This window comes from Kogia breviceps, chromosome 1 (genome assembly GCF_026419965.1).
Source record: "Kogia breviceps isolate mKogBre1 chromosome 1, mKogBre1 haplotype 1, whole genome shotgun sequence".
NCBI classification, from domain to species: Eukaryota; Metazoa; Chordata; class Mammalia; order Artiodactyla; family Physeteridae; genus Kogia; species Kogia breviceps.
The window spans coordinates 86,622,268-86,647,323 of NC_081310.1; the positions used below are offsets into that span (position 1 = coordinate 86,622,268).

General features: G+C 56.3%; 1 protein-coding gene across 2 annotated transcripts; it reads left to right on the top strand.

Annotated features, from left to right (window-relative positions):
* Positions 1-214: 214 nt before the first annotated feature.
* LMNA (lamin A/C) lies at positions 215-25,056 on the top strand. Of its 2 annotated transcripts, XM_067038112.1 has the most exons (13): positions 215-350; positions 5,847-6,451; positions 18,102-18,258; positions 19,594-19,719; positions 19,980-20,150; positions 20,353-20,478; positions 20,988-21,208; positions 21,302-21,524; positions 21,955-22,062; positions 22,171-22,290; positions 22,707-22,796; positions 23,592-23,861; positions 24,138-25,056. In XM_067038112.1, exons 2-13 carry the CDS (start codon positions 6,096-6,098, stop codon positions 24,162-24,164), a joined length of 1,995 nt encoding a protein of 664 aa, XP_066894213.1. In that variant the 5' UTR covers positions 215-350; positions 5,847-6,095; the 3' UTR covers positions 24,165-25,056. The 2 variants fall into 2 exon arrangements, with proteins under 2 accessions (XP_066894213.1, XP_058910978.1); XM_059054995.2 differs by lacking the exon at positions 215-350 and having other exon boundaries at positions 5,621-6,451.

Here is a 25,056-nt window from a genome sequence, read left to right on the forward strand (position 1 = left end):
TTAGGAGACCCGGGAGGCCCCAGCAACCACACACACAGAGACACACACAGACTCACAGGCAGCCGCCCACACGCAGGCGCCTGCGTCAGCACCAGCCGTCAGCACTGCCCGCCTCCGGGCCCGGGCGGGGCGGTGAAGGGAGGAACAACCCAGTAGGCGCCCGACAACCCACACTACCGCCCCAACTGATCTGCCGCTCCACATGGCTCCACCCATGTCTCCGGTGCCCCGCCCCTCCTCACTCCTACCTCCCCTCCCCCACCCTCACCAGGTGGGGAGGGGCCGTAGCTGGGGGATGGAGAGGAGAGAGGACGATGTCACTGCCGAATTCCTCTTTGCGCCCTAGTCTGGTGTGTACTGTGGCAGTATTGTGAATTGTGGTGGGTACTGTGACCGTTCCGGAAACCTGAGGCTCACAGGTGGGGCGGCCCTCTTGGCCCAGTTGGGAGGGGGAGGGGGTTTGGAATGTTGGGCAGGACCTCCCCGGCAGACTCTCCGGATTTTGCTGTTGGATTGGTCTCCTCAGGGCCTGGGCTAAAAAGAGGTGGGATGTAGTCAACCTGGAGGCAGACACCTGGGGTTTGGGGCCTGCTTCTGACACTTGTCGGCTGCGTGGGATTGAGCAAATCAGTTAACCTGGCCAAGCCTCAATCTCCTGATCTGTATGATGGGGGTAATGGTGTTTGCTTTTTGCATCTCTAAGAGGTTGGCGAGGGTTGGGGTAGTAATCAATTGTGAAAGGATCACACCTGGGAGACCTGCCCAGCCAGGTATGAGGTGTAAAGGGTTAGTTATCTGTCCATCATCCAGCAGCCCCTTCTGGCCAGGCTGGAACCCTGAAGGAAAAGAACCACGCTCTGGCTTAGCAGCCAGCACCCCTACGTCACAGTGACGTTAATGCCGGTCTCTTGAGGTGGATTAGGTCCCTCAAATAGGTCCAGGGTGCTGTCCTGTCTCCTGTGATAGCATGCGACGGGGTCAGAGTGCTATTTCGGGGGTTCTGAGTGACCCTGGGCAAATCTTTCCTCCTCTGGCCTTAGAAGCCACTTGTAAAGAGAGGGGCTTATTCCCCAGAGCCCTGGGGGCCTCTTGGGAGAGGCACAAGGGATCACCAGGCAGGGGTCCCCAAATCTCCCTACTAGAGAGGCTCTGCCTCTGTCATTTAGTATCTTGGGCTTTTTGGGTGAGATTTCATTCGAATGAGGGGTTCTCTGTCTTTCCAAACGGCTGTCAAACACACGCTCCTTCTAAGGGCCTTCCTGGCTGAACTAAGCTAAGCTAATTGCCCTGAACCTGCATCATTCCATCTAGCTGAGTCTGGGTAGGAAGAAGGCAGTCTAGTCAGCTGGGCTACCTTAGGTCAATTAGTCAACCTCTCGGAGTTTTGGGGTTTTGGTATATATTGATAAAATGCAGATAATAATACCTCCCTCATAAGGCTAAGGTGAAGATTAAGTGGGATCACCCCACACACAGCCCCTAGCCCAGTGCCTGGTACATGGCAGCCCCTTAAAGAACAGGCAAGTCCTTCCACTCTCAAGGTTATAATAATCACCTGTGCACAAGTGACTCAGCAGCTCAACAGGTGTTTAGTACCAGACCCTGTGATCAAAGAATGAATAAGACAGGGTCCCTCCCTCAAGAACTCACTGTAAAGGGATCCTCAAACCATGGCCTTGACTCTCCAAATCAGCCCCCACTCCCTAGACCCTCCTCCAAAGAGTTACCTCTTCCCACCCCTATGGGGGAGTATAACTGTCTCCCCAGTGGCCTAGGACCCATTTGAATCCTCCTCTCTCTCACTCCTACCTGTCCAGGATTATAACCTGGTGGGTAAGTGCTTGGCTTTCAGAGTCAGGTCCACCTGTATTGCAATCCCAGTTCTGCTACTTACCATATGATCTTAGATAAGTGGTTCTCAACTGGAGGTGATTTTGCCCCACAGCACTATCTGAAGACTTTTTTAAAAAAAAATTATTTATATATTTGGCTGTGCCGGGTCTTAATTGCGGCACGCGGGATCTTCGTTGCTGCGTAGAGGATCTTTAGTTGCGGCATGTGGGCTCTTTTAGTTGTGGCAGGCAGGACCTTGTTCCTTGATCAGGGATCGAACCTGGACCACCTGCATTGGAAGTGTGGAGTCTTAACCACTGTACCTCCACAGAAGTCCCCTTCTCTCCTTCTTGACCCCAGGCTTATCAAGCAGCAAGAAACATCTCTCGCAGTCCCCATCCCTGAACCAGGCAGCTGCCTCCATCTCCCCCTTCTCTGGTCCTGGTCCTGACTTTCCTCCCACACTTTCCTGCCTCACCTCTAGTGTCTCCCTGCTCAGCTCAGCTGTGCACCCTCCTCAGCTCTTTCCCGCTTCAGCACCTCTACACAGACTTCCTCCCTGCACCAGTCCACCCCTACTCCTCCCACACATCCCTGCCAAAGTGGCATAAGATAGTGAAGTCCTGGACCTGGCTGCCTCGTCCAAGTTCTGAGCTCGGCCTATTACTGTTTAGTTTTGGGAAAGTCAGCCTCAGCTGTGAAACGGAGATAATCTCCAGCCCATAAGGTGGTTTTGTGAAATGAAATTGAGAATGTATGTGAAAACATGCAACTATAAAGAGCGTCAAAGTGTAAGTTAGCCAGTTTGTTGAGCATTATCCCACTTTATATTTTATTTTCATAGCACTTAACCACCTTCTAACAAACTATAATTTTGTCTTTTATTTATGGATCATCTCCCTCCACTAGGATGTCAGCTCCATGAGGGTAGGGATTTTTGTCTGTTTTATTCACTGTGCCTGGCACACAGTAGGTGTTCAATAAATGTTTGTTGGATGAGTGAATTCACTATGTATAAGGCGTTTCTGTAAAGCCCGAAATCTACCTCCTCCAAGGAGCCTCCTTCTAAATGTATGTTACTTAATCATTGCAGCATCCCCATGCTGCAATGGGGAAACTGAGGCTGAAAGAAAAGAAATAACTTGCCTAAAGTCAGTCACCTGAAAAAGTGGCAGGACCAGATGCATTTGTTCATTTAAGAAACACTAAAAGAAAAAAAAGAAACACTGAACACCTCCTGTATGCCAGGCTCTGGGCCAAATGTTAGGGACACAGATGGCCAGGATTTGGTCCCTCCTGTCTCTCACAGCACTTTTGAGAGGCAGGATCAGAGAAAGGCCCAGGATGCTATGGGAACAGAGGAGGGTCCCCCTCCAAGGTCATTGGTCTTCAAGACAAGTGCCCCTCCACTGCCCAAACCACCCCTTGGACTCAACAACTATATTCTGATATCACTTATTAATGTTCCAGCTCCCAGCTTCTGGGATCCATTTGGAATTCATTATCCAGTTAAGGGTTCTATGCTGCTCTTTAACCACTTGTGCTTGGTTTTGCCTTTCCCTCTGTCTTCCCTACAAGTGGGCAACTCCCTTGAGAGCAAACATAGTAGCTCAACCCCTGTGTCTTTGGTAGCCACACTACCCATGTTACAGATGAGGGAACTGAGGCCCAGAGAATTCAGTAGCAGACCTGTCATCACATAGCAAGTGGGAGATAAGATTGGAACCTGGTCTCCACCCAGTCACAACTCCCCCCAACCCTCACACCCAGCAGGCTCTGCTCCTCTGGACCTGACCTTCCCTGCTTTCTCCTGCTTCTTCTGGGACTGGTGATCTACACCTGGCAGCAAGAGAGCAGATGATGACATTTGGGATTCAGAGTTAGGATTGAATATTCAAGATAAAGTCCCTTCGAAGTTCACATTTAGGATTGAGGCCATTGTGGTGGTGGTGAGGTGGGGGGGACCCTTTGGAAAGGACCTAGAGTGAAATTTAGGGTGAGTTCCCCCCTTCTTTCTCCTGCCTCTTTTCTCCAAAGATGGGGAGGTCTGGGCTAGGAAGGGTTAAGTGTGGTTTTGCTTCCCCAGCCTGGAGGGGAAGCCAGGCCAGGCGGGGACTTGGGAGGGGGGGCACTCAGTGGAGTGGGGGCTAAGGCAGTGGGAACAGCCAGTGTCCCACACGTTGCATTGGCACACCCACCCCGCCTCTGCTTTTGGTTTGGAGAGTACAAGAGGGAGAAACAGAACGAGGCTTTTTGTTTTGTCTGGGAAGCTGAAGGTGAGTGCCATGCCCTGGGGGAGAGGGCTGCAAGAAGGGGAAGCCATATCCTGAGTCCCTCAACTGGGTGCATTCTGGATACTCACCACACTGCCAGCCACCCCCCTAGAGATGGGAACCTAAGCATCCACTTCCCGGTTCCTCTCCCTGAATACTCAAGAGTCCCTGCCTTAATCCCACTCCAGGCCTTTGTCCCTCTGAAGCCAGCTCCAGAACCCAGAACAGAGGACCTGTCCAGCTCTGCTTGTCTCGTGTATCCTGATATCCTGGAGCTGTAGGAGTCAGCAACATAATTTAATTTCCCCCGTTGCTCATCAGAGAATAAGCTGTAGAGGCCACAGGGGGAGGGCAGGAAAGCACATGGGTTCTGGAGCCTCAGCCACTGCCACCTCTTAGGATAAGATGGTTGGTGGGGCCAGGGCCAGGATAACGGGAGGGGAGTAGAAGGCTGATTAAAGGGGTCTTTGGTGAGTCCTGAGGATGGAAGCTCCAGAGCCTGGGGTGGGGAAGCCTGGGGACTTGGGTGATCCTGTTTTGTGAGAAGGCCTGGCCCTTCCCCAGAGCCAGTGGCAAAGCAGACCTGGCCAGAGAGGAAGGTAGAGATAAGTGCAGTGCTGGCCCTGCAGCCAGCAAGGTTGTGGGAGTCTTTGCTGTCCCTACCTCCCACCACCCCTTCTCTGGCTGAAACCAGGATAGAGACCCAACATTGGCTGTCCATCCCCCAGCCCTGCTCTCCCTTTCAGGCCCCTCTGGGAACCACAAAAATCTGGGACCTGGTGTCCTGGCAATGTGATGAATGCATGCACAGCTCTGGTATCTGTTTTAAATTATCCATTAAAATAAGTACAGTCCTGGAAAAAAAAATAAGTACAGCCCTGGAGTTGGTGGGGTGGGGTGAAGAGTAGAAAGGGACTGAAGGGGGAGGAACCCAAGGCAGGCTCTTTTTCCAATTGCTTGAATCCAAAGGAAAGGGGCAGGAGATGGGCAGTGCCTGGCTCCAATTCTTGGCCTTCTCTGGGGCCTGTGGCTTGTTCCTTGGGTCTAAGACCCAATGGTTGGTTTTGAAGGCAGATTAAATTGGGGCAGAAGATAGGAAAAGAGCGACTCCAAACTCCTGGTCCCCACCCCAAGTTTGAGGGTGTAAAAGGAACTCAGGATCCAGAACTTTGCTGCAGCCCTCCCTCCAACTACCCCAGGGAACCCAGGCATTCTTCCCCACCCCACCCTGGCATCCTGAGATGCAGCTTTGAATGGACTGCCCACATGTGCGGGGGGGGGGGGGCGGGTGGTTGTGGTGGTGGGGAAGGGGTGACTCACTATCACTATGGGGAGGAAAGGGGGAGCCAGTGGTGGAAGAAGAGTGAGTCACCCTGATGGGCACCAGCCTTAGCCCTCCCCCTACTTTCCTGGATCTGCCTGCCTGGCACCCTCCCTTGCTTTACACCCACTTTCCCTCTCTCCCCCGCCCTTTGCCCACCCACCCTCACCCCTTGGCTCTGCCCTCTACCCCCGAAGGCCTGAGGCAGTGGGGGCAAGCTTGCAGCTTGGAGTGCTGAGCAGTTAGGGACCTAGACGCGAGCTTCAGCTAAGCCTCGGGCACGCGGGGGTGCGCGACAGAGGGTGGAGCCCTACTCCGCCACCACCGCCGGGTGGTCCTCACCCCTCCCGCCCCCACCAAACCCCCGTGGGTATGCGACGGCCCCTTTAAGAGCAATGGCCCCTCCTCCCATTCCCTAGACCTATTAGAGCCTATGCTTGGGCGCCGGTGACTCAGAGTGTTCGCGGGAGCGCCGCATCCATACCGGCCAGCCCAGATCCAGAGGTCAGACAGCGCCTGGCCCAGATCCCCACGCCTGCCAGGAACCAGACGAGAGCCAGTCAGCCGGCCGGCGCGCTCCCACCCCGAGCAGTCTCTGTCCTTCGGCCCGAGCCCCTTGCCCTTCTCGGGACCTCTGCCCCGTGGGCAGCGTTGCCACCCTGCCGGCCATGGAGACCCCGTCCCAGCGGCGCGCCACCCGCACTGGGGCGCAGGCCAGCTCCACTCCGCTGTCGCCCACCCGCATCACCCGGCTGCAGGAGAAGGAGGACCTGCAGGAGCTCAATGATCGCTTGGCTGTCTACATCGACCGTGTGCGCTCGCTGGAGACGGAGAACGCAGGTCTGCGCCTTCGCATCACCGAGTCTGAGGAGGTGGTCAGCCGCGAGGTGTCCGGCATCAAGGCCGCCTACGAGGCAGAGCTCGGGGATGCCCGCAAGACCCTCGACTCGGTGGCCAAGGAGCGCGCCCGCCTGCAGCTGGAGCTGAGCAAAGTGCGCGAGGAGTTCAAGGAGCTCAAGGCACGGTGAGTGCGCCCAGGTGGCGGCGTGGGGCCGGGAGAGGCGCAGAGAGGGCGGGCGGACTGTCGCCCTTGCCGAGCTCCAGGCGGCTGATAACTTTGCGTTATAGTCTCCTCCCTCACCGGAACCGCCCCCAGCGGGTGACTGGCAGTGCCAAGGGAAATTGTCAAGACAGGACAGAGAAGGGAGGGGTTTCTGGGAGAGGGTGGGATATATAAGGTAATGGCGCGGGCAGCAGGGCCAAGTAGGGGCTGGTGGCAGGTCCACATTCTGTCAGGGTGGGATTTACCAGTCATTTGGGGCCTGGGGGAGATTCTTGGGCAAAGCGGAACTGGCCCTGCCAGGTCTAAGAAATCTGGGCACACAGGACACTTTGGAGTGGGTGAAAGGGTCCTGTTAGAACTTTCTTGGCAGGCTTGGCACTGTGCCAACTTTGCCCAGCCTGTCTCTGAACACATGACACCCACTAAGACAGAGCTCCCAAGCTGGCAGATGTCCAGTGGTGCTGGAGAGAGGTCACCAAAGCAGGGTGATCCCCTTTTTCCCCTGCAGGGGCATGGCGATGGCCCCCTCGGCACTACCCTTACCTGGGTTCTCTCTAAGAGTTGGGAAGCTCTCCTTCACTCCCTACATGTCTGGGACCTTCCCTGGACTCTGACAGGCCCACCAAAGAGCTCCAGGAGAGCAGCTTCCCCACAGCTCTCACAGCCCTTGGCCTGCTTGGCCCAGGAATGCAAGGGAGGGAGGGAGACAGAGGGCAGAGGCTCCCAGCTCAGGAAGTTGTGCTATGCCCAGGTCTGCCTCCCCCCTTCCCCACCTCCCCCCATCCCACCCTCACCCTCTGCCTGGAGTCTTAGAGGGTTGGGGGCTTGTCGCTCCCTTCCTCCCTCCTTGGGGTGAGCCGCTTTCATTTTCCCAGCCAAGCTGAGCAGCCTTTGCTCTGGCCCGTCCTCTCAGCCGCTGACTTTTTGTTGTTGTTGTTCTTTGCCTTGTTCAACTACCAGAATACAGTGACATTTTTGAAATCCAGCCGTTGGAAGCTTCAGGCCACTCCTACCTTACCCATCCCTGCCCAACTCTACCGCACCCTACTTGGCTCCTCCCTCTTTTCTAAAAAGGCCTTTGGAGCTGGGAAGTTTAGGCCCTCTACAGCTCCCCAAGAATTTGTTTTCTATGAAGACCTCAGCCAAAGAGCACTAAAGGTGCTTGGAGATCCCTGGTTGGGGTGGGGTATGGTTTGACTTTCCTTCTTTCCCTTGGTATCATCTTCTCCAGACTCATGCTCTTCTCAGAACCTCTGTGTATTCTGTGCTCTTTATACCCCTTCGTGAGCCCCTAGCCCCAGGCATGGTGGGTGTGGCAGATCCATCATCCCCTTGTGAAGATTAGATGGAAATTGAAATTGTGTGGAGAGGCAGGGTGACTTGCCTGCCGCCCCCCACTCTGGCTGTGGCTTGTGGGGATCTCAGTTCCCCGGCCAGACCAGGGATCGAACCAGGGCCATGGCAATGAAAGCCCAGAATCCTAACCACTAGGCCACCAGGGAACTCAGGGTGACTTTATTTCTGTTGAAAGGGATCACTTCTGTCATTGTCCATTAGTGATAGGAATAACTTATTTAGCAGGACAGACAGGAGGCAAGCTAAGGGGAGTCCCAGAGAATTAGTGTTCTAAACTAGTCCACTCAACTACCAAACTACTACCTTGCAGATCCCTGTGAAGGGCATTGTTAGCAGATCTTTTTCTGGGGAAGGCATTGATCAGGAAACAGAACAAGTGGAGTCTATGGTCTCTCGCTAACCCAGCCACGCCAGTCTGTCTCCTCTGCCTCCTGGTGCAGCTGTCCGGGCCTGGGACACCAGGCGGGTGTGCACGCACTTGGGGCAGGGCCGGGGGTGGTGTGTGTACTTGTTATATTTAGCCACCTGCCTCTCCTCTCCCCCACTCATCCTGGCTGGGGAGGCTGGGCTTCCGGAAAAGGGGGGGCGGGTTTGCACACCTGGATCCTAGGCTGATGGGAGGCAGGGTGGAGACAAAGAGGGCTCAGATTGGGGTTTCTGTCCTGTTCTATGTCCCCAGTGGGAGGAGCAAGGATTTGTTGCTCCCTTTGACATCTGCTGTGCTCAGGGTGAGGTGCGGAGTAGAGTGAAGAATTTGGGAGAGGAAGAAAGGCATTGTCCTAACTCCTCCCACTAAAGCCTAGAGAGAAGGTGTTGCCTGGTTTAATGTTTAGTTAGAGCTCAGAGTTCAGGGCCAGGCTTTGGGTTGGGATGCAGAGCTGTCTGTAAGATCTTGTGGGGATTCCTGACCCAGCTTGGGTACCTTGACCACACCCAGGGGTTTGGGGCACCCTCTCATCAGGCTGGGTTACAGGCTGCAAGCAGAAACACTACCCCAACACATACACACATCCTCTCAATTCTGGAACCCCAGGGATTTGGACACCTAAGTGCGGGAAGAATGAGGAGGTTAAAACCTTCAGGGAAGGCCTGCCTGGGGCCCAGCCTTGGAACTAGGCCCCACCCCAAGCAGGACAGCTGGGTGGATGACTCAGATGCTGCCCCCACCTCCCACCCTGGTGGCTTTACAGGAGACTGCAAGAGACAGGGTGGAGACAGAAGATGTCTTAAAGGGAGGGGTGGGGGCCTGAATGTCTGCCTCTTCTGCTCCCCCGTTCCCCACTGCATCCTGGGATCCTTTCCTATCTCCTTCCTAAGGTTGTTTTGGTGGTGGTCTGGAACCGGGACTCCTGACAGGCAGTATGCACAAGTAGTTCTAGAGTTGAGTCTAGAGTTATGGGCTTGGGCTGTGGGATGGTGCCAGGGTCTGTCTTCCCATGTGGAACTGGTGGAGGAAGGCTGAGTCAGAAGTGGGGAGATCCCAGCCCCACAAAGCAGAAGCGTCTCTTCCCCCGCAGACAAGGCCTGGGTGCTCGACGACTTCCTGAATTGCCCGCCTTTTGTGGCCCTGGTTGGGACAGGCAGGGGACCTGCCAGGCCCAGGTTCATCCAGGCTCTCATCAGGATAAGAAAAGCAAAAGCCAGAGAGGTGTAGAGGCTTGTGCCATGTCACACAGCAAGGGAGTGACAGGTCAGGACTTGAGCACAGGCCTTATGATTCTTAGTTATGTGCTCGTTACCATTAAACCTTACTTCTCTAGCTTAGGGGACAAGCTGGAGGATCTGGAAGGCGGGTTGGGATGACTGAGGCGCACTCCTGCAGTCTGGAGATTCTGCTCTGGGACCAGTGTTGTCTTAATGTTCTGCTGTCCCGCAGGGCCTGTTAACACATGATCAATAGCCTTTGCCACATCCCATACCTGGGAAGACCCAGGGCCCTGCCAGGCCATGGATCATGAGACAGAGCTCAGGGAGGCTGGTGATTCCTGTCTTGAGACTGTCTTGGGACTTATCATGGGAATTATCTACCTGGATCTGCAGGAGACTGTGCCCTTTGGCAGATACTTAAGGATAACGGATGGAGGGGATGGAGGGGATGGAGGCCTTCGAGGGTACCTGGGCCCCAGTCCTCACCTGAGGGAGCTCCTGATGTCATCTCTTCCCCCGCCCCCACCCTGAAGTCCACATTCTTATTCAAAGGGAAAGAAGAAGGTACAGCTAACCCTCAGGGCTGAGCAGTAAGTACTTAAGGAGCCCAGGAGAAACAAGAAAGACAGTAATTTCTGCCAGGGCCCCTGATTGCCTTCCCACGGTTGATGCCCCCAGCCCAGCACATCCCCTGGCTTCCAGGAATCTGAGACTTACTCTTGCATGGGTCGTGCTCATTGTCCCCACTCCCAGTCCCACCCCGAGTGATTCAGTAGCTCAGTGTCAGGGCTGAAGGCAGGGACAGCTGTGGGGACAACTGGTAGGGGATGCCTTTACCTACCAACTGTGCCCTCTGTTCCCCCTCCCTTGCCTCTCTCCTCCCCAGCCCCTGACCACCTCTAGCAGCTGCAGCAGGCAAGACCAGGTCTGGCTCAGAGGCCCAGGGCAGTTCATTCCATTCTCACCTCCCTGAGCCCCACCCTGTGTACTGAAGATGACATGGGCCAAGCTCTAATATTCTTGGAGATAGCGGGAAAGAGGTTCTTTGGGGAAGGTTGCAGTATCTCCTACTGCTTAACAAGAGGCAAGGTGGTCCACCAACAAAATGTAGCAGGAGGTAGCAGAAACAGCCCTGGCCCTTGGTGTCCTTAGTTCTAGGCTTGGCCCTGCTGCTAAATTGCTGTGTGACCTTGAGCAAATCACCCCCCATCTCTGGATTTCCCTAGCTATAAAAGAAAGGGGTTAGGGCAGAAGGTCTCCAGAGATCCCTCCGGTTCCAGAGTAGTACAATGACACACAAAGTGAGAAAACAGTCCTCTAAAATACCACGTTATAAGTATGAAAATCGAATATAATTAATAACCAAAGCTATTGACAATAGAAATATTTCCCACAAGCTTGGAATTAAAAATCCTAACACCCTCCTCTCTTTCTCAGAGAAAGTTTGTGAGAAATGGTTAACTATTATGGCATTATATCCTTGCTTATGCTTTGTTTTTACTGCTAGTAGGAAAGGACACTACGTTTTTCATGTGTCTCCCTTCAGGACCTGTCACGTAGGCTGTATCATGCAGGAGAGGGAGAGTCCCATGGACCTGTGTTGGGGAAGAAGGGAGGCTCTGGGGCAGGCAGGACTGTTACCTTAGTGCTGGCCAGGATTAGACAGCATGAGCCTGGAATCAGAGGAAGGTGCAGGGGTGACCTTGAACTGCCCCCCTTCTACCGTTCCTGCACCCGCAACCTGAGGCTGGGCTGTGAGGAAGTCTTGGCCCTTAACAATCTCTCAAGGAAGGGGACAGTTTGGGAAGGAGGCGGGGCAGGGTGGGGGGGCAGGAGCTCCCCCTGCCCATTTGTGGGAGAGGAAGCTTGAATCCTGCCTGTTGAAACCAGGAATAATTCTGGCTGGAATCCCAGGCCCGGCGGAGGAGCTGAGTCATGGTAGAGGGCAGAGTAGAGAGTGGACGGGAGACCCTGAACTTGTCCAGTCAGAGAAGAAAAGGCAGAGGGATGGCCTTTTATTGAAAACTGTGATGGGTGTTCTTGTTGAGTGGCAGCAAGAGGGATGAGGGCCTGAATCAGATGAGGGACAGATGGAGGGGAGCAGAACACAGGAGTCCCTTTAGGGACTGGCTCAGGGGAGTTAGAGACCCTTAATTTCAAGGGTCCCAGACCTGGGCAGTTGAGAGGGGGCTGTTTGGGATTGCCAAGGCACCCCCTTCCTCCTCCGGAAGCTCCAACGCTGCCACCCTCTGCTGGCTGGGAGAGAGCATTGCATCTTCCCAGGCTGGAGTTGGAATGCAGTGGTACCAGAACTCCTCGGCCCTCCCCCACTTCCTCTCTCCAGCTTGGGGTGCGGCTCCCACCCCCTTCCCGCTGTTGTCAGGGTTAATAACCATGAGCCACCAGGCGGAAGGTTAATACATCCTAAGAAGGGACTGCTGAGTCACCTTCTTGTCGGGATCCCCTAAATGTCCCACCTTATGGCCAGTGGCCTCCCTCCCTCCCACCCACAGGACATCCTACCTCTTCCCAGGCCTTGCGTCTCCCCTCCATGCCCCCACTTCTTTTGGTCTATCCCCAGGCCTCAGCCCTGCATTTTGATGACAACACAGGAATAATTTCTGGAGAAACAGGCCAGGAAGAAGGAAAGTGGAGTTTAGCACGGGACCTGGAGGGAGCGGTTGGTCAGGAAGCCCGCTGCTTGTTGTCCAGGACCCCAGCGCCCTGGCCTCTGGCTGCAGGCCTCTCCTGCCTCTGCACAATGCCACGTTGATACACCCAGCAGCTGTGACTCAGGCCTGGCCCCCTGCCAGTCCCACCGCCTCTGCTGGAGTTGGGTCTGAACATGTCAACAGGCCTCCTGTCCCCCTTCTCAGCACCAGTTCCCCCATTCCAACCCTCCCTCTGCTTGGAATTAGACCTGGCTTTGTCTGGAGCGAAGACAGCTGGGAGCCTGGTGGCTCTGGAAGGGGATCTGGGGACCCTCAGACCCCGAGCATATGTGGCAGGTGTCACGCCCAAGGGAGGCGTGCGGAAGCAGAGACGTGCCTGCTGTGGGTGCATGTGCCTGCGTGGGGAGGCCCATGCACCCACATACTGGGGGTCGACCTCTACCATGTGCTTTCCAGGGGCAAGACATTCAGAACTTCACAGGGTGGCGTTTCGGGGAGGCTCAAGGGAATTCTAAGTCCCTGGAACACCTGCCCCCCTCAGTTCCTCTCTTCAAGGTCTCCTTTCCAGAGAGGGCTGGTGCCTTGAATGCCAGAGTGGGGAACCAGATGTCCCAGCCTATCCACGTCCTGCCCATACCTGAAAGTGATGGCAGACCCACAGACCAGCCAAGAACCCAAGCAGTGGTTACTTTTGGGGGTGGGGGACCGTTGAATTTCATGGCTCCACACACAGCTGTGGAAGTAGCTGATGTTTGAGGGCTGTTTCACTAGGTCTCTGTATCATCACTCTCAGACTGCGGTGGCTCCCAGCAATTGAGCAGAAGTCGAAGTGTCTTCCAGGCTCTCTCCCTGGGTGTCTCTGTCTACTTTCTGCGTCCCCTGTGTGTGTCATGCCATTTTCTGTGTCTGTCTCCATCTGTTGTGAGTGTCCTCAGGTGACCGGGTGGGCAGGGTTTTGGGGTCTGAGGCTGCTCTTCTCCAGGCCTCGGTTTCCCCATCTGTAGAAGGGCAGGAGTTGGTCCAGGAGGCGGTCCCCCAGAAGCCTTGAGCTCCTCCTAGTCTCAGGGCATTTGGGGACATACAGAAAAAGCCCCGAGACACACTTATTACTGGAAAGAGAATAAACCAGCAGATAAAACAACAGCTGAACGCACTTGGAAGAGGAGAGAGGGCTGGGACTGGATCTGGAGGCGCAGGGCTGAGGCGGGGCTCAAACGGAGGTGGGGGCGTGGATTTGGATAGGTGGAGGGAGGGAAGGATACATTTCAGTGGGGGGAGTTGCTGGAACAAAAGGAGGAACGTGCCGCCGGCTTGGGGTGGCCGTTAGAGACGCCCCATCACCTGGCAGGGAGTCAGCCTGGGCAGAGGTCTAGACCCTTGGGAGGAGAAGGGAGAACTCTCGCCAAAGCAGGAGGGCTGGGACTCACTGCTCTGCCCCCAGCCCTGCTCTGCCCTGCCCAGCCACAGGGGGCGCTCTTTCCTGTGAGGCAGGAGACGCTCTGGGGCTCAGGGCCCTTTGTGCGCCTGCCTCCCCTCCCCCTCCTCCCGTCGACCCTCAGCGATGGGGAACTCGGAGGGCCGGTGAGGCTGGGGCGTGGCCAGTGAGGGGGACAGGGGAGGGTCTGAGGGAGCCCCGGCTGGGCTGGTCGGCTCCTCCACCGCCCCCTTGGCCATCTGCCCCTCCCACATCTAACTTTTAGCCCCAGCCCGTTGTCGTTGTCGCTGCTCCCCTTGTCTCTTCCTCAGCTCAGCGGAGGAAATGGGGGCCTCTCCCTCGGGGCCTAGCAAGTTGCTCCCAGCAAGCGGGCCCAAACAGGCCTGCGGCTGGCCCTGGCCTCCATATCTGGCATCCGAGCTGGGCTGAGGAGGGTGACTCAGCGGGCGGGTCAGCGCCTGGCCCAGTGCCCACCTCAGCCCCTTTGCTGTGCTGCGTGCCTTTCTCCCCCCGCCCCCACCCCTCCAGGCAACCCCCAGAGTCCTGGCCTGCAGTGGCCCTGGAGCCTGGCTTCCCTGTCCCACCAGCCAGCCTCAGCGTAACAGAGCCTCAGTCTGGGGCCACACGCGCCAGCTCCCAGGTCTCATTTCTACCTTATTCTTTTCCTCTCTGCTCCCCTGCCCTCCCCCACCCCACTCGTCCCTCCTTCTGCGATCAGATATGCCAGACGTGGGAAGAGTTAGAAACAGGATGCCCAGCCCTTCTTGCCTCATGAGCCTGCTGGGATGGAGCCACTCCTGTGTGGGAGGAGCCTGGTGGATGGGAGGGAGAAGCCAGCAACCCACTGACTGTCATGGCACGGGGCCTGGGGCAGGACGTGGGTAAAGCCAGGGTCTCCCCTGTGAGCACCAGAGGATTTCCCAACCCCTGCCAGGGTATTGTGTGCTTGAGGATGAGTCACCTGTGGAGCCCCTGGTTCCCACCCTTCCAGCTCCCCACCCTTCCAGCTCCCCTTGCCTGCCCCACCCTGTCCTCCCTGCCCTAGCTGTGGGGCAGCAGTCAGCATGTGCCCGGCTTTCCCACCGCCAACCCCCAGTGGACTCAGGCACCGGCAGCAGCACCACTCTGGGGCTGAACGCCTGGCCAGTGTGTATGCTTGGGGTCCCTGCTAGGGCTGAAGACCCCAACTAGGGAAGAAATGGCATTTGGAGCTGGTGGTCAGGCAAGACTGGGGAAGAGGCTGGAGATGCACTGGGTTCCGCGCTGCCACCCCCAGCCGTCTCTTGGGGGGTGCTTGTAGCTCCCTGGCCACAGAGCTCCTGAAGTCTGAGTCATGAGCCCATGGGTGATAGCAGCTGCTTCTCCACAGAGGGGAGCTCCCCAAACACGGCTGAGAAAACCACAAAGGCTCTTCCTTGCTTCCCTCTCTTTGCTTGGGGTTTCCCTCATCTGCAGGGTGTGTCTTAGTCCTTTTATCGCATGTCTTTTTTTATTTTTATTTATTTATTTATTTATTTATTTTGTGGTACGCGGGCCTCTCACTGCTGTGGCCTCTCCCGTTGCGGAGCACAGGCTCCGGACGCGCAGGCTCAGCGGCCATGGCTCACGGGCCCAGCCGCTCCGCGGCATATGGGATCTTCCCAGACCGGGGCACGAACCCGTGTCCCCTGCATTGGCAGGCGGATTCTCAACCACTGCGCCACCAGGGAAGCCTATCGCATGTCTTTTAAGCGCTAATCAAAGCCTCCAGGAGGGGAAGGAAGATCGCCCCCTTAATTTCTCTGGAGGCCATTATAGCACGGGAGGTGGAGCAGTACATCAGTGATTTCCAGCTCTGCTCCCGACTTGCTGTGGGACCCTGGAGGGACCCTGGACGTAGCTCTCTGTGCCTGTTTCCTCACTTATGTAGTATTAGCACCTATCTCAGTAGGGAAGCTGTGGAGATTAAGTGAGTTAATATTATATTTAGAGCAGTGTCTTGTACGCAATTAGGTGTGTTTGCTGTCATTATATGATTATTAGTATTAGCCTGAGTATTAGTATTAATATTAGTATTAATATTAGTATTACTACCACCCCACCTTTGGGAGCAGTAGGAACTGAAGAGGTTATACTGAAGGACAAAATCCTGCAGTTGTCAAGCTGTGTGAGCCCCCGAGGACAGGGACCGTGCAGCAACGCAGTGCTGCGTTGCACTGCCACAGGAAAGGTATTTCTAGGGAGAACTTCTGAAGTTCCTCTTCTGGTGTCTGAAGAGGCCAGGGAGGCGGGACTAAGGAAGAGACACCCTTGAGATGCCTTCCGAAAGCATCATGGCACTCCTTCCTGCTTCTCCCAGCTCAGGCTGGCTGGATCTGGGAGCCCTCTTTCTCCTGCTGGCTTCTCTGCTCTCTCTAGAACTGTGGCTTAGGAGGAGGGGGAGGCGGAGGGGGAGGAGGGTGGGGAGGGGGAGGAGTCTTGATCAGCAGCCAGAATTGACTGTGACTGCCCCCCCCCCGCCAGTCCCCATAGCTGCTTGCTGTGCTTGACACTGGGTCACTCACCTTCCTCATCTGTGCCTCAGTTTCCTCATCTGTACAAGGAGGGGGTCAAGCTGAACATATGCTCAGCTCCTTCTAGTTCTCTGAATTCTGAGAGCCTCCCAGGATGGCCAGCTGCAGCCGTTAGCCTGCAGGGTAGAGAGGCCTCTTGGCTGGGAAGTCCCTGCCAACCTTGGAGTCAGCCCAAGGGGCTCGGAATCTATGTCTGCTGCATTGCTTCGCTTTACCAGCGGTTTTTCTTCTTTTTCCCTCCTCCCACTGCAGCTGCCTCAGCTTCGGAAAAGTTCTGAAGTCATGGAAAGTTGGGGCTATGCTCCCAGCCAGGGGCTGGGCCGGATGGCAGCCAAAACCTGAGCTGGGTTTTGACTTTATTTTTAGCTTTTCTGGCTGAGACGGAGGAGGGGAGACATCCTCCAGATCTGGAAGGGCCTCTTTTCACAGGAGACAGACACTGTTGCATTAAACAGCTTGTTCTGAGATGTGGCCAGAGGCCTGGACAAAGCAAGCATGCAGGCTGGGGGTGCTCCCCCCAGGTCTTCGGGTCCTTCCCTTGCCTGTCTGGTCATTGCTCTGTCCTCCTCCCAGTGGAGCCCAGTTGGAGGGGAGGTGGCTCCTATTTGAAATCTAAGCTGGTGGCAGGAGAACACCATCTCAGTCTCGAACCCTCCCTCCAGAGCTGCCTCCAGTCTACCCTTCTCCATCCTGCTTCACAGTGAATTGTTGGGTCTCCTGGAGCTGAGGGCTTTGGTGGCAGGAGAAAAATGTTGGCAGGGCCACTTTTCTCCTTTCCAGGATAGAAATTTTTCCCCCTGCCCACGTTTGGTTTTCCTTTTTTCCATCTGCCATGGTGGGTTCATGCTTGAAGTCTGATGAGTTACAGATGGCAGCTGGGACCAGGCCCCTTGGCTCTTTCCTTCCACTCCCTGGGTCTAGTGGTTTCTCTCACCACGCATTGCTGAAGGGATCATTACAACTGAAAAGTTCTTGGGTTCCCCAGAGGTCTTTAAGAAAATAGGATCCCTCTATTTCTCTAGGTCACTCTCCAGCAAAAATCATCAGCGGCCCAGAAAGGGAAGGGAGGTGGCAGAGGCAACCGCTATTTGGTTGGTTCTAACTAAAGCTTTACCCAGTTTGAGGAGTGGGGAGGTTCAAGGCTGGAACCCAGATGGACCTGGAGACCTGGGGGCTCACATCTGGAGCCAGATGCTGAGGCCTGTGGTCGATGTGTCAGGCTCAGCATTCTCATGCTCTGATGAGGCCCAGAGGGAGGGAGGCTGGAATCCCTGTTCTCTGTCCAGATCAGGGGACCCAGACTGGGTCTGAGAAAGGGAAGTGTCAGTACCATGCCTGGTTGTCCTCATCCCAGGTCTCCCTGAGCCTTAACCAGACTTTCCCTCCCAGCAGTCCCTGGTGTGTAAAAGGGACTAGGCGAGGTGACAGACACCTTTAGGTCTCAAACTGATAAGTGTTAGGGACACACAGACCCAAGGCCTAGGAGCCTGGCTGTCTGGGTACCCGCAGGGAAGGAGGCTTGTCTGAATGGAAGGTGGGTGGAGTCGAGGGGGAAGGTTAAGGCCCTCTGTGGGAAGGGGCAGGAGACAAAGGTGGCTCTGTCTCTTTGGGAAGGAATGGGAGGGGAGAGAGGGAAAAGCATTCATCTCACGGGATTGAGCTTTGCCCTTGGCCCCAGGCACGTTCCTGAGCACTGAGTCATGGGAAGGGTGGAGAAGCAGGAAGGGGGTTTTGGGGACCTTTCGGGAAGTGGGAGTCCAGCCCCAGAGGCAGGCAGATGCAAACAAACCAAAGCCAAGGATGCCCTCCCCTGGCAGTTTGAGGGATAGCAGAGCCAGGCCCCACAGCTGACCTCCCAGAACCTGACTTCTCTCTCTCCCTGGGGAACCTGGCTCTCTCTAAGAACACGGACTCCTCCTCTTAAACCCACTCTTCCCGGGCTTCTTTAGCAATACCAAGAAGGAGGGAGACTTGATGGCTGCCCAGGCCCGGCTCAAGGACCTGGAGGCTCTGCTCAACTCCAAGGAGGCCGCACTGAGCACTGCTCTCAGTGAGAAACGCACGCTGGAGGGCGAGCTACATGACCTGCGGGGGCAAGTGGCCAAGGTGAGGCCTGCCTGTGATGCCACCTGACACCTGTCCCCCTCTCCCCTGCCAAATGCACACTCACTCTTCCACCCCAGGCCCCCTCAGGAGGTGCCCGGTCTGACCTGTCACATGGCATCAGAGCCATTCCTATGTCCTACCATCATTGCACCCATCCAGACCATATTGCGTCCTCCTTTGCTGCCCATGGTGTCTAGCACGGTGAATTTAAAAGAATCCACAAGCCATTTCCATTTAACTTTGCAATGAATTGTGCCTGGCCCTGGATCCCTCCCAGTTTGGACCTGCTATAGAGAGCCATGACCTCTCTGGGAGGCAGGAGAGGATGTAGACTGTCCACAGAGCCCTGATCGGTAGCTGATGGTCGATCACATACGGATGCATGTTCTCAGTGCTCAGCATGTATACGATGGTCTTTACTTTCAAAACACTTTGCTATCTATTCTAGCCTCTAATCTCTCATGTTACAAGCTAAGGAACAGAATCAAAGAAGCTGGCTTGTCCCCAATTTCATAGCCACATCTGCTCAGAGCAGGGCCAGGACTAGAGACAGTCGCCAAGCTTCTGTCCTGGGCTCTCTTCCCTCCCAGGCCCTGCCGCCACGGTACACCGTGGAGAGACCAGGAGAAGCCAGCAGGTTGACAAGAAAACCAACGCTGGGCCATTCTCCTCCCAGGTCCTGCCCCCAGCCCTTCCCAGCTGCACTGCCCAGCTTGTGCTTTCTAAGATGAAGATCTAAGACAGGTGCTCCCCTGCTCGAGCTTCAGAGGATCGTTTCATGGCAGATAAGGGCGCGTCTCTCCATGATCAAGCCCCTGCCTTCCAGTCTGGCCACCTGTGCTGTCACTCTACCCCCTGAGCCCTGTCCTTCAGGCTTCAGCAGTACTGAGCCTTCTGGAGATCCTGAAGTGCTCATGTGTGCCTTCATCCCTCTGTGCCTTTGCACTTGGCTCCTGTCTGCCCCACTCACCTGTCCTTCAGATCTCAGCCTCTTGGAGGCCTTCCCGGAAGCCCCCTCTACCACCCCAGGCACACTTTGGTTTCTTCCCTCATATTCCTTCTGTACTCTGGACATACTTCCTTTATAACAATTGCTATGTTGTGCCAGAGAAAGGAGGCACTGTCTTTTTTTTTTCTTAGCACAGTACCTACCCAGAGTCATTACTGTGAGGGAATAAATATATTATTACCTTTGTGGGTATCCAAGGCTCTCACTCCCCTGGACCTGTTTCTGCACATATAAAAGGATGTGCTGGACGCAGCCCACTTCTCAGCTTCCTTCCAGCTCTGACGTCCTATGATCCCTCTCCCTGACCTCTGCCCGCTTCCTCTCAGCTCGAGGCAGCCCTGGGTGAGGCCAAGAAGCAACTTCAGGATGAGATGCTGCGGCGGGTAGATGCTGAGAACAGGCTGCAGACGCTGAAGGAGGAGCTGGACTTCCAGAAGAACATCTACAGCGAGGTGGGAACTGTGTCCTGCAGACCAGAGGACCAGGGCTGGGTGGTGACAGATGTCAGAGCTGGGGCTGGGGGGTTAGCTGTGTGCAGAGCTCCCTGCCTGACTCCTTTGTACTAGTGGATGGGGAGTTGTGGGGTGGCCAGCCCCCAGGTTAAAGTGGGGCTTTACAGTGACTCCATTCAGGGTTAGGACTGGGCCGGGAACTTGGGTTTCATCCTTGAAGGACTAGTTCTGATTTTGGTTCCTGGGTCCAACCCTTCCAGGAGCTTCGTGAGACCAAGCGCCGCCATGAGACGCGCCTGGTGGAGATTGATAATGGGAAGCAGCGTGAGTTTGAGAGCCGGCTGGCGGATGCCCTGCAGGAGCTTCGGGCCCAGCATGAGGACCAGGTGGAACAGTACAAGAAGGAACTGGAGAAGACCTATTCTGCCAAGGTGCTTATTCTCCCGTGGCTCCCTTGCTGCCTCTGCCCCCAGCAGCCCTCCACCCGCCCACCCTGAGATGTCCTGTGGGAGATCAGGAGGACGGTAGCAGGAGCTCAGGGTACCCAGGACCTGAGGCTGCAGCAGTGATGCCCTTCTCAGGTCCCTCCCGCCTTTGGTCACTGCAGCCCTAACCCTGTGTCCTCCCCTCCAGCTGGATAATGCCAGGCAGTCAGCCGAGAGGAACAGCAACCTGGTGGGGGCCGCCCACGAGGAGCTGCAGCAGTCCCGTGTCCGCATCGACAGCCTCTCTGCCCAGCTCAGCCAGCTCCAGAAACAGGTGATGCCCCCACCCCGCCCCTCCCCCATTAGTCGGTTGGAAGTCCTGAGGAGGGGAGGGTAGTGGACAGAACATGCCCCCAGGACCATGGGCTGAGTAAGAAACCTAGGATTTGGAGTCAGATGACCTGTTTGCTGTTCTAGGACTACCTCTTATCTCGCCTATAAGACCTTTGCTTCTCAGAGCCTTGGTTTTCCCATTTGAATATGGAGATCATCCTCATCCTCCCTAACTCATAGATCTGCCACGAGACCCAGTGTGAGGTTTTAAAAGCATCAGTATTCTTCTAGCTGGCTGTGCCACTTGTGGCAGAGGAAGTAGGTTCTAGCCTCAGATTAAGAGATTTCAGTTGGATATTGAGGACTCCCCAGTCGTCGCCAGCCAGGCGAGGCCACATTAGAGCCATAAAAGGAGATCCTGGGGAGGATAGCTGGGTGTCCCCTGCCCCTTAACGTCTCCGTACTTGGGACCCTTGGGAGCTCATCAGACCCCTGCCCCCCATCACCCAGCTGGCGGCCAAGGAAGCAAAGCTGCGGGACCTGGAGGACTCGCTGGCCCGTGAGCGGGACACCAGCCGGCGGCTGCTGGCGGACAAGGAGAGGGAGATGGCGGAAATGCGGGCAAGGATGCAACAGCAGCTGGACGAGTACCAGGAGCTGCTGGACATCAAGCTGGCCCTGGACATGGAGATCCACGCCTACCGCAAGCTCCTGGAGGGCGAGGAGGAGAGGTGGGCTGTGCGGGAGATGGGGAGGTACTAGTGGCCGCCTCCGGCCTGCCACTGGCCTTGACTAGGCCCCCCACCCTGTCTCCCCTTCTGCAGGCTACGCCTGTCCCCCAGCCCCACCTCGCAGCGCAGCCGCGGCCGGGCCTCCTCCCACTCGTCCCAGACACAGAGTGGGGGCAGCATCACCAAAAAGCGCAAGCTGGAGTCCACTGAGAGCCGTAGCAGCTTCTCCCAGCATGCTCGCACCAGCGGGCGTGTGGCCGTGGAGGAGGTGGATGAGGAGGGCAAGTTCGTTCGCCTGCGCAACAAGTCCAATGAGGTAGTCCCCCAGGTTGGGTCTAAGAGAGTGCATCCGGGTTAGGGAGAAAACCTGGAAAGTGAAGGGGTGGAGTTTGCGGGGAGGGCTGTTCCTCCCATCAGAGGCAGACCAGGGCAGTGTGGGTATCTCCTCCACACTCTGGTTCCAGTCCTGGCTCCGGGACTCATCGGTGGCGGTGAGACTGTCCACAATTTGTTTAACCTCTCAGAGCATCGGTTTCCTCATCTGTAAAATGGGCATAATAATAGTCCCTAACCCTTTGAATTCTTGGGAAAATGAAAGTACTGAGTGTGTTTGGCACAGCATAAGAGCCCATAGATGTAGCTATTATTTATCCTTGAGGGGGAAGGCAGTGAGGGGCGGAATAGAGTGAGATAAACCCAAGAGCCTGAACAAGCCTCCCCCAACCTTCCCCTTCTCTCCCTGGCAGGACCAGTCCATGGGCAACTGGCAGATCAAGCGCCAGAATGGAGATGATCCCCTCCTGACCTACCGCTTCCCGCCAAAGTTCACTCTGAAGGCTGGTCAGGTGGTGACGGTGAGTGGCAGGGTGTTTGGGACTCTGGGGTGGCCTTGGGTGGGCATGGGTTGGCCTGAGGATGGGAGTGCTGGAGTGAGCACCCTTCTCTAATTCTCCCTCCCCCAGATCTGGGCTTCAGGAGCTGGGGCCACCCATAGCCCCCCTACCGACTTGGTATGGAAGGCACAGAACACCTGGGGCTGTGGAAACAGCCTGCGCACGGCTCTCATCAACTCCACTGGGGAAGTGAGTATGCTGCAGACTGGCCTCTTACTGGACAAAGCTCCCCTCACGGCCAAAGTAGGAGCCAGCTGCCCCCAACCCAAAGGGGCCAATTCAGGGCCACTTTCTCCCAGCTCTCCTGTGCAGTCCCAGGCCCCAAACTCTCCACCAAAGGTGCCTCCCCCAGCAGCAGGAGGGGTGGAGGTTAGACCGTGAGGATTGTTAAGGCAGACCATGTTCCTACCCAGAGAGTTTGACAGTGTCACCCTGGGGTAGAAACAAGTTCCTTAGCTCCAGTACCACAGAGGACAGAGTAAACAGCAGGCTGGACAAAGGGCAGACCACTCGAAGGTTCTTAGGTGGTCACTGGGTTGGGTATGCTGCACACTCCTCCCCTGGCCCTGAGCCCCTAACCCCTGGGGCTCTCGTATCCCCGGCAGGAGGTGGCCATGCGCAAGCTGGTGCGCTCAGTGACTATGGTTGACGATGACGAGGATGAGGATGGAGATGACCTGCTCCATCACCACCACGTGAGTGGCAGCCGCCGCTGAGGCCAAGCCCACGCTGGGGCACCCAGCCAGGCCTGGGGACAGCCTCTCCCTGGCCTCCCCGTGCCCCCAAAATCTTTTCATTAAAGAATGTTTTGGAACTTCACTTGCTGCCCTGGCTTTTCTTCTCTCTCCTCCCTATACCTTGAACAGGGAACCCAGGTGTCTGGGTTCCCTACTCTGGTAAGGAAGGGAGTGGAACTTTCTGATGCCATGGAGTCAGTCTTCCCATGGGAGCAGTGGACAAGGGTCTGGATTTGTCTCCTGGGACAGGGATGGGAGGACAGATGTGGGGCACCCAGCCCTGCCTCTCTCCCCCAATTTCTGTTGCATGCATCTCCCTTCTTGTCTCCTCCCCATTCCTGTCACCTGCATGGCCTCTCATCTCCCCCGTGTTTCCTGGGAGAACGGTCTCTCTCACCCACCCCACTTCCCAATGAATTTTGCATGCCCGCTGCTCTACAAGCTTGCACACTCTCTCTCCTTTCCCTCTTAAGCTCAGAATAGCTAGGACAGAGTCAAAGCCACAACTCCCATTCTCCATCTTCTGTCCCCAAGTCTTCCTGACCCTGTGCCCTCTCGTGTGCTCCCTTCCCAGCCCCGGCCGCCTAAGCCCTATCGCTCACCCACTGTTAGGTTAGGTTAGGTTACTTGAGCGCAGAACCCCACCTTCCCGCCTGGCAACTGGGAGCCTGCAGGAGCGCGGAGCCTGGGTGTTGGGCCTGAGCAGTCAGTCTCAGACTCGCCGTCAGGCCTGAGCCTTGTCTCCCTCCTCAGGGCTCCCACGGCAGCAGCTCGGGGGACCCCGCCGAGTACAACCTGCGCTCGCGCACCGTGCTGTGCGGGACGTGCGGGCAGCCTGCAGACAAGGCGTCTGCCAGCAGCTCGGGAGCCCAGGTGGGCGGATCCATCTCCTCTGGCTCCTCCGCGTCCAGTGTCACAGTCACTCGCAGCTACCGCAGTGTGGGGGGCAGTGGGGGTGGCAGCTTCGGGGACAGCCTGGTCACCCGCTCCTACCTGCTGGGCAACTCCAGACCCCGAACCCAGGTGAGTTGTCCCTCTGCCTCCACACCCCCACAGGCAGGGGGCCCTGGTCCCTGAGGATTAGGGTGGCCCTGTGGGGGGAGAGCCTTCTCTTCCGCAGCCCGGGGGAGTGGGAGCCTCCTCCCCGAAGCCCCAAGATCCTAGACGATCGCTCCCGCGTCCTGCCCCTCCTGTCTGAGCCCCAGATTGGAGGGCAGGGGCGGGGCGGGGGGTAAGGGGAGGGAGGGTATGGGCCAGGTGCTGCTGCTCACAACTCTCCCCTTCTCTCTTCTCTCTTAGAGCCCCCAGAACTGCAGCATCATGTAATCTGGGACCTGCCAAGCAGGGATGGGGGCGGAGGCTTCCTGCTTCCTCCTCACCTCATGCCCACCCCTGCCCTGCCCCTCCTGGGAAGGGGCTTAAAGCCAAAGAAAAATTCCCCTTTGTTTTTTCTTCTATGTTTTTGTTTTTTTCTAAGAGAAGTTATTTTCTACAGTGGTTTTATACTGAAGGAAAAACATAAGCCCCCCCAAAAAGCACATCTATCTCAATCCCCCTCTTTTTTTCCCTGCTTCTGGGAAACTCCATATCTGCCTTAAAACCAAAGAGGGAGCCAAGGGAAAGGGATGCTTTTTACAGAGCCTAGTTTTTGCTTTTCTGCCCTGCCTGCTGCCCCCATCCCGGGGACCCTGTGACATGGTGCCTGAGAGGCAGGTGTGGAGTCTTCTCCGCCAGCCTCCGAGGGAGTAGGGCTGAGCCAGGACCCTGGGCCATCCCCCGTCGTTCCATTACACCTGGCTGAGGCTCCTCCGCCTGCCCCACCCCCAGTTCCCCCCTGCCCCCAGCCCCGGGATGACTTGATTCTCCCAGGTACCAGCTGTGCTTGCTTTTTCTGTATGTTATTTAGACAAGAGATGGGAATGAGATGGGAGGGAGAAGGAGGGTGAAGAAAGGTTAGAATGAGCCTGCCGTCACCCAGCTTCAGAGCCAGGGGTGGGCTCTGCCCAGTCACTGGAGGTCGAGGTCAAGTGGATGTAGAGGAGGAGGGAGAGGGAGGCTGACTAGAAAAGGGGAGAGCCTGCTGGGGCCCCACCACAGAGGAGGAAGGGTGGAGGGTGTGTGGCAGTGAATTTTGGCAAAACACTAAGGAGCCCCGTTCCTCCCACTTCCCATCTGCACCCCTTCTCTCCTCCCCAAATCAATACACTAGTTGTTTCTA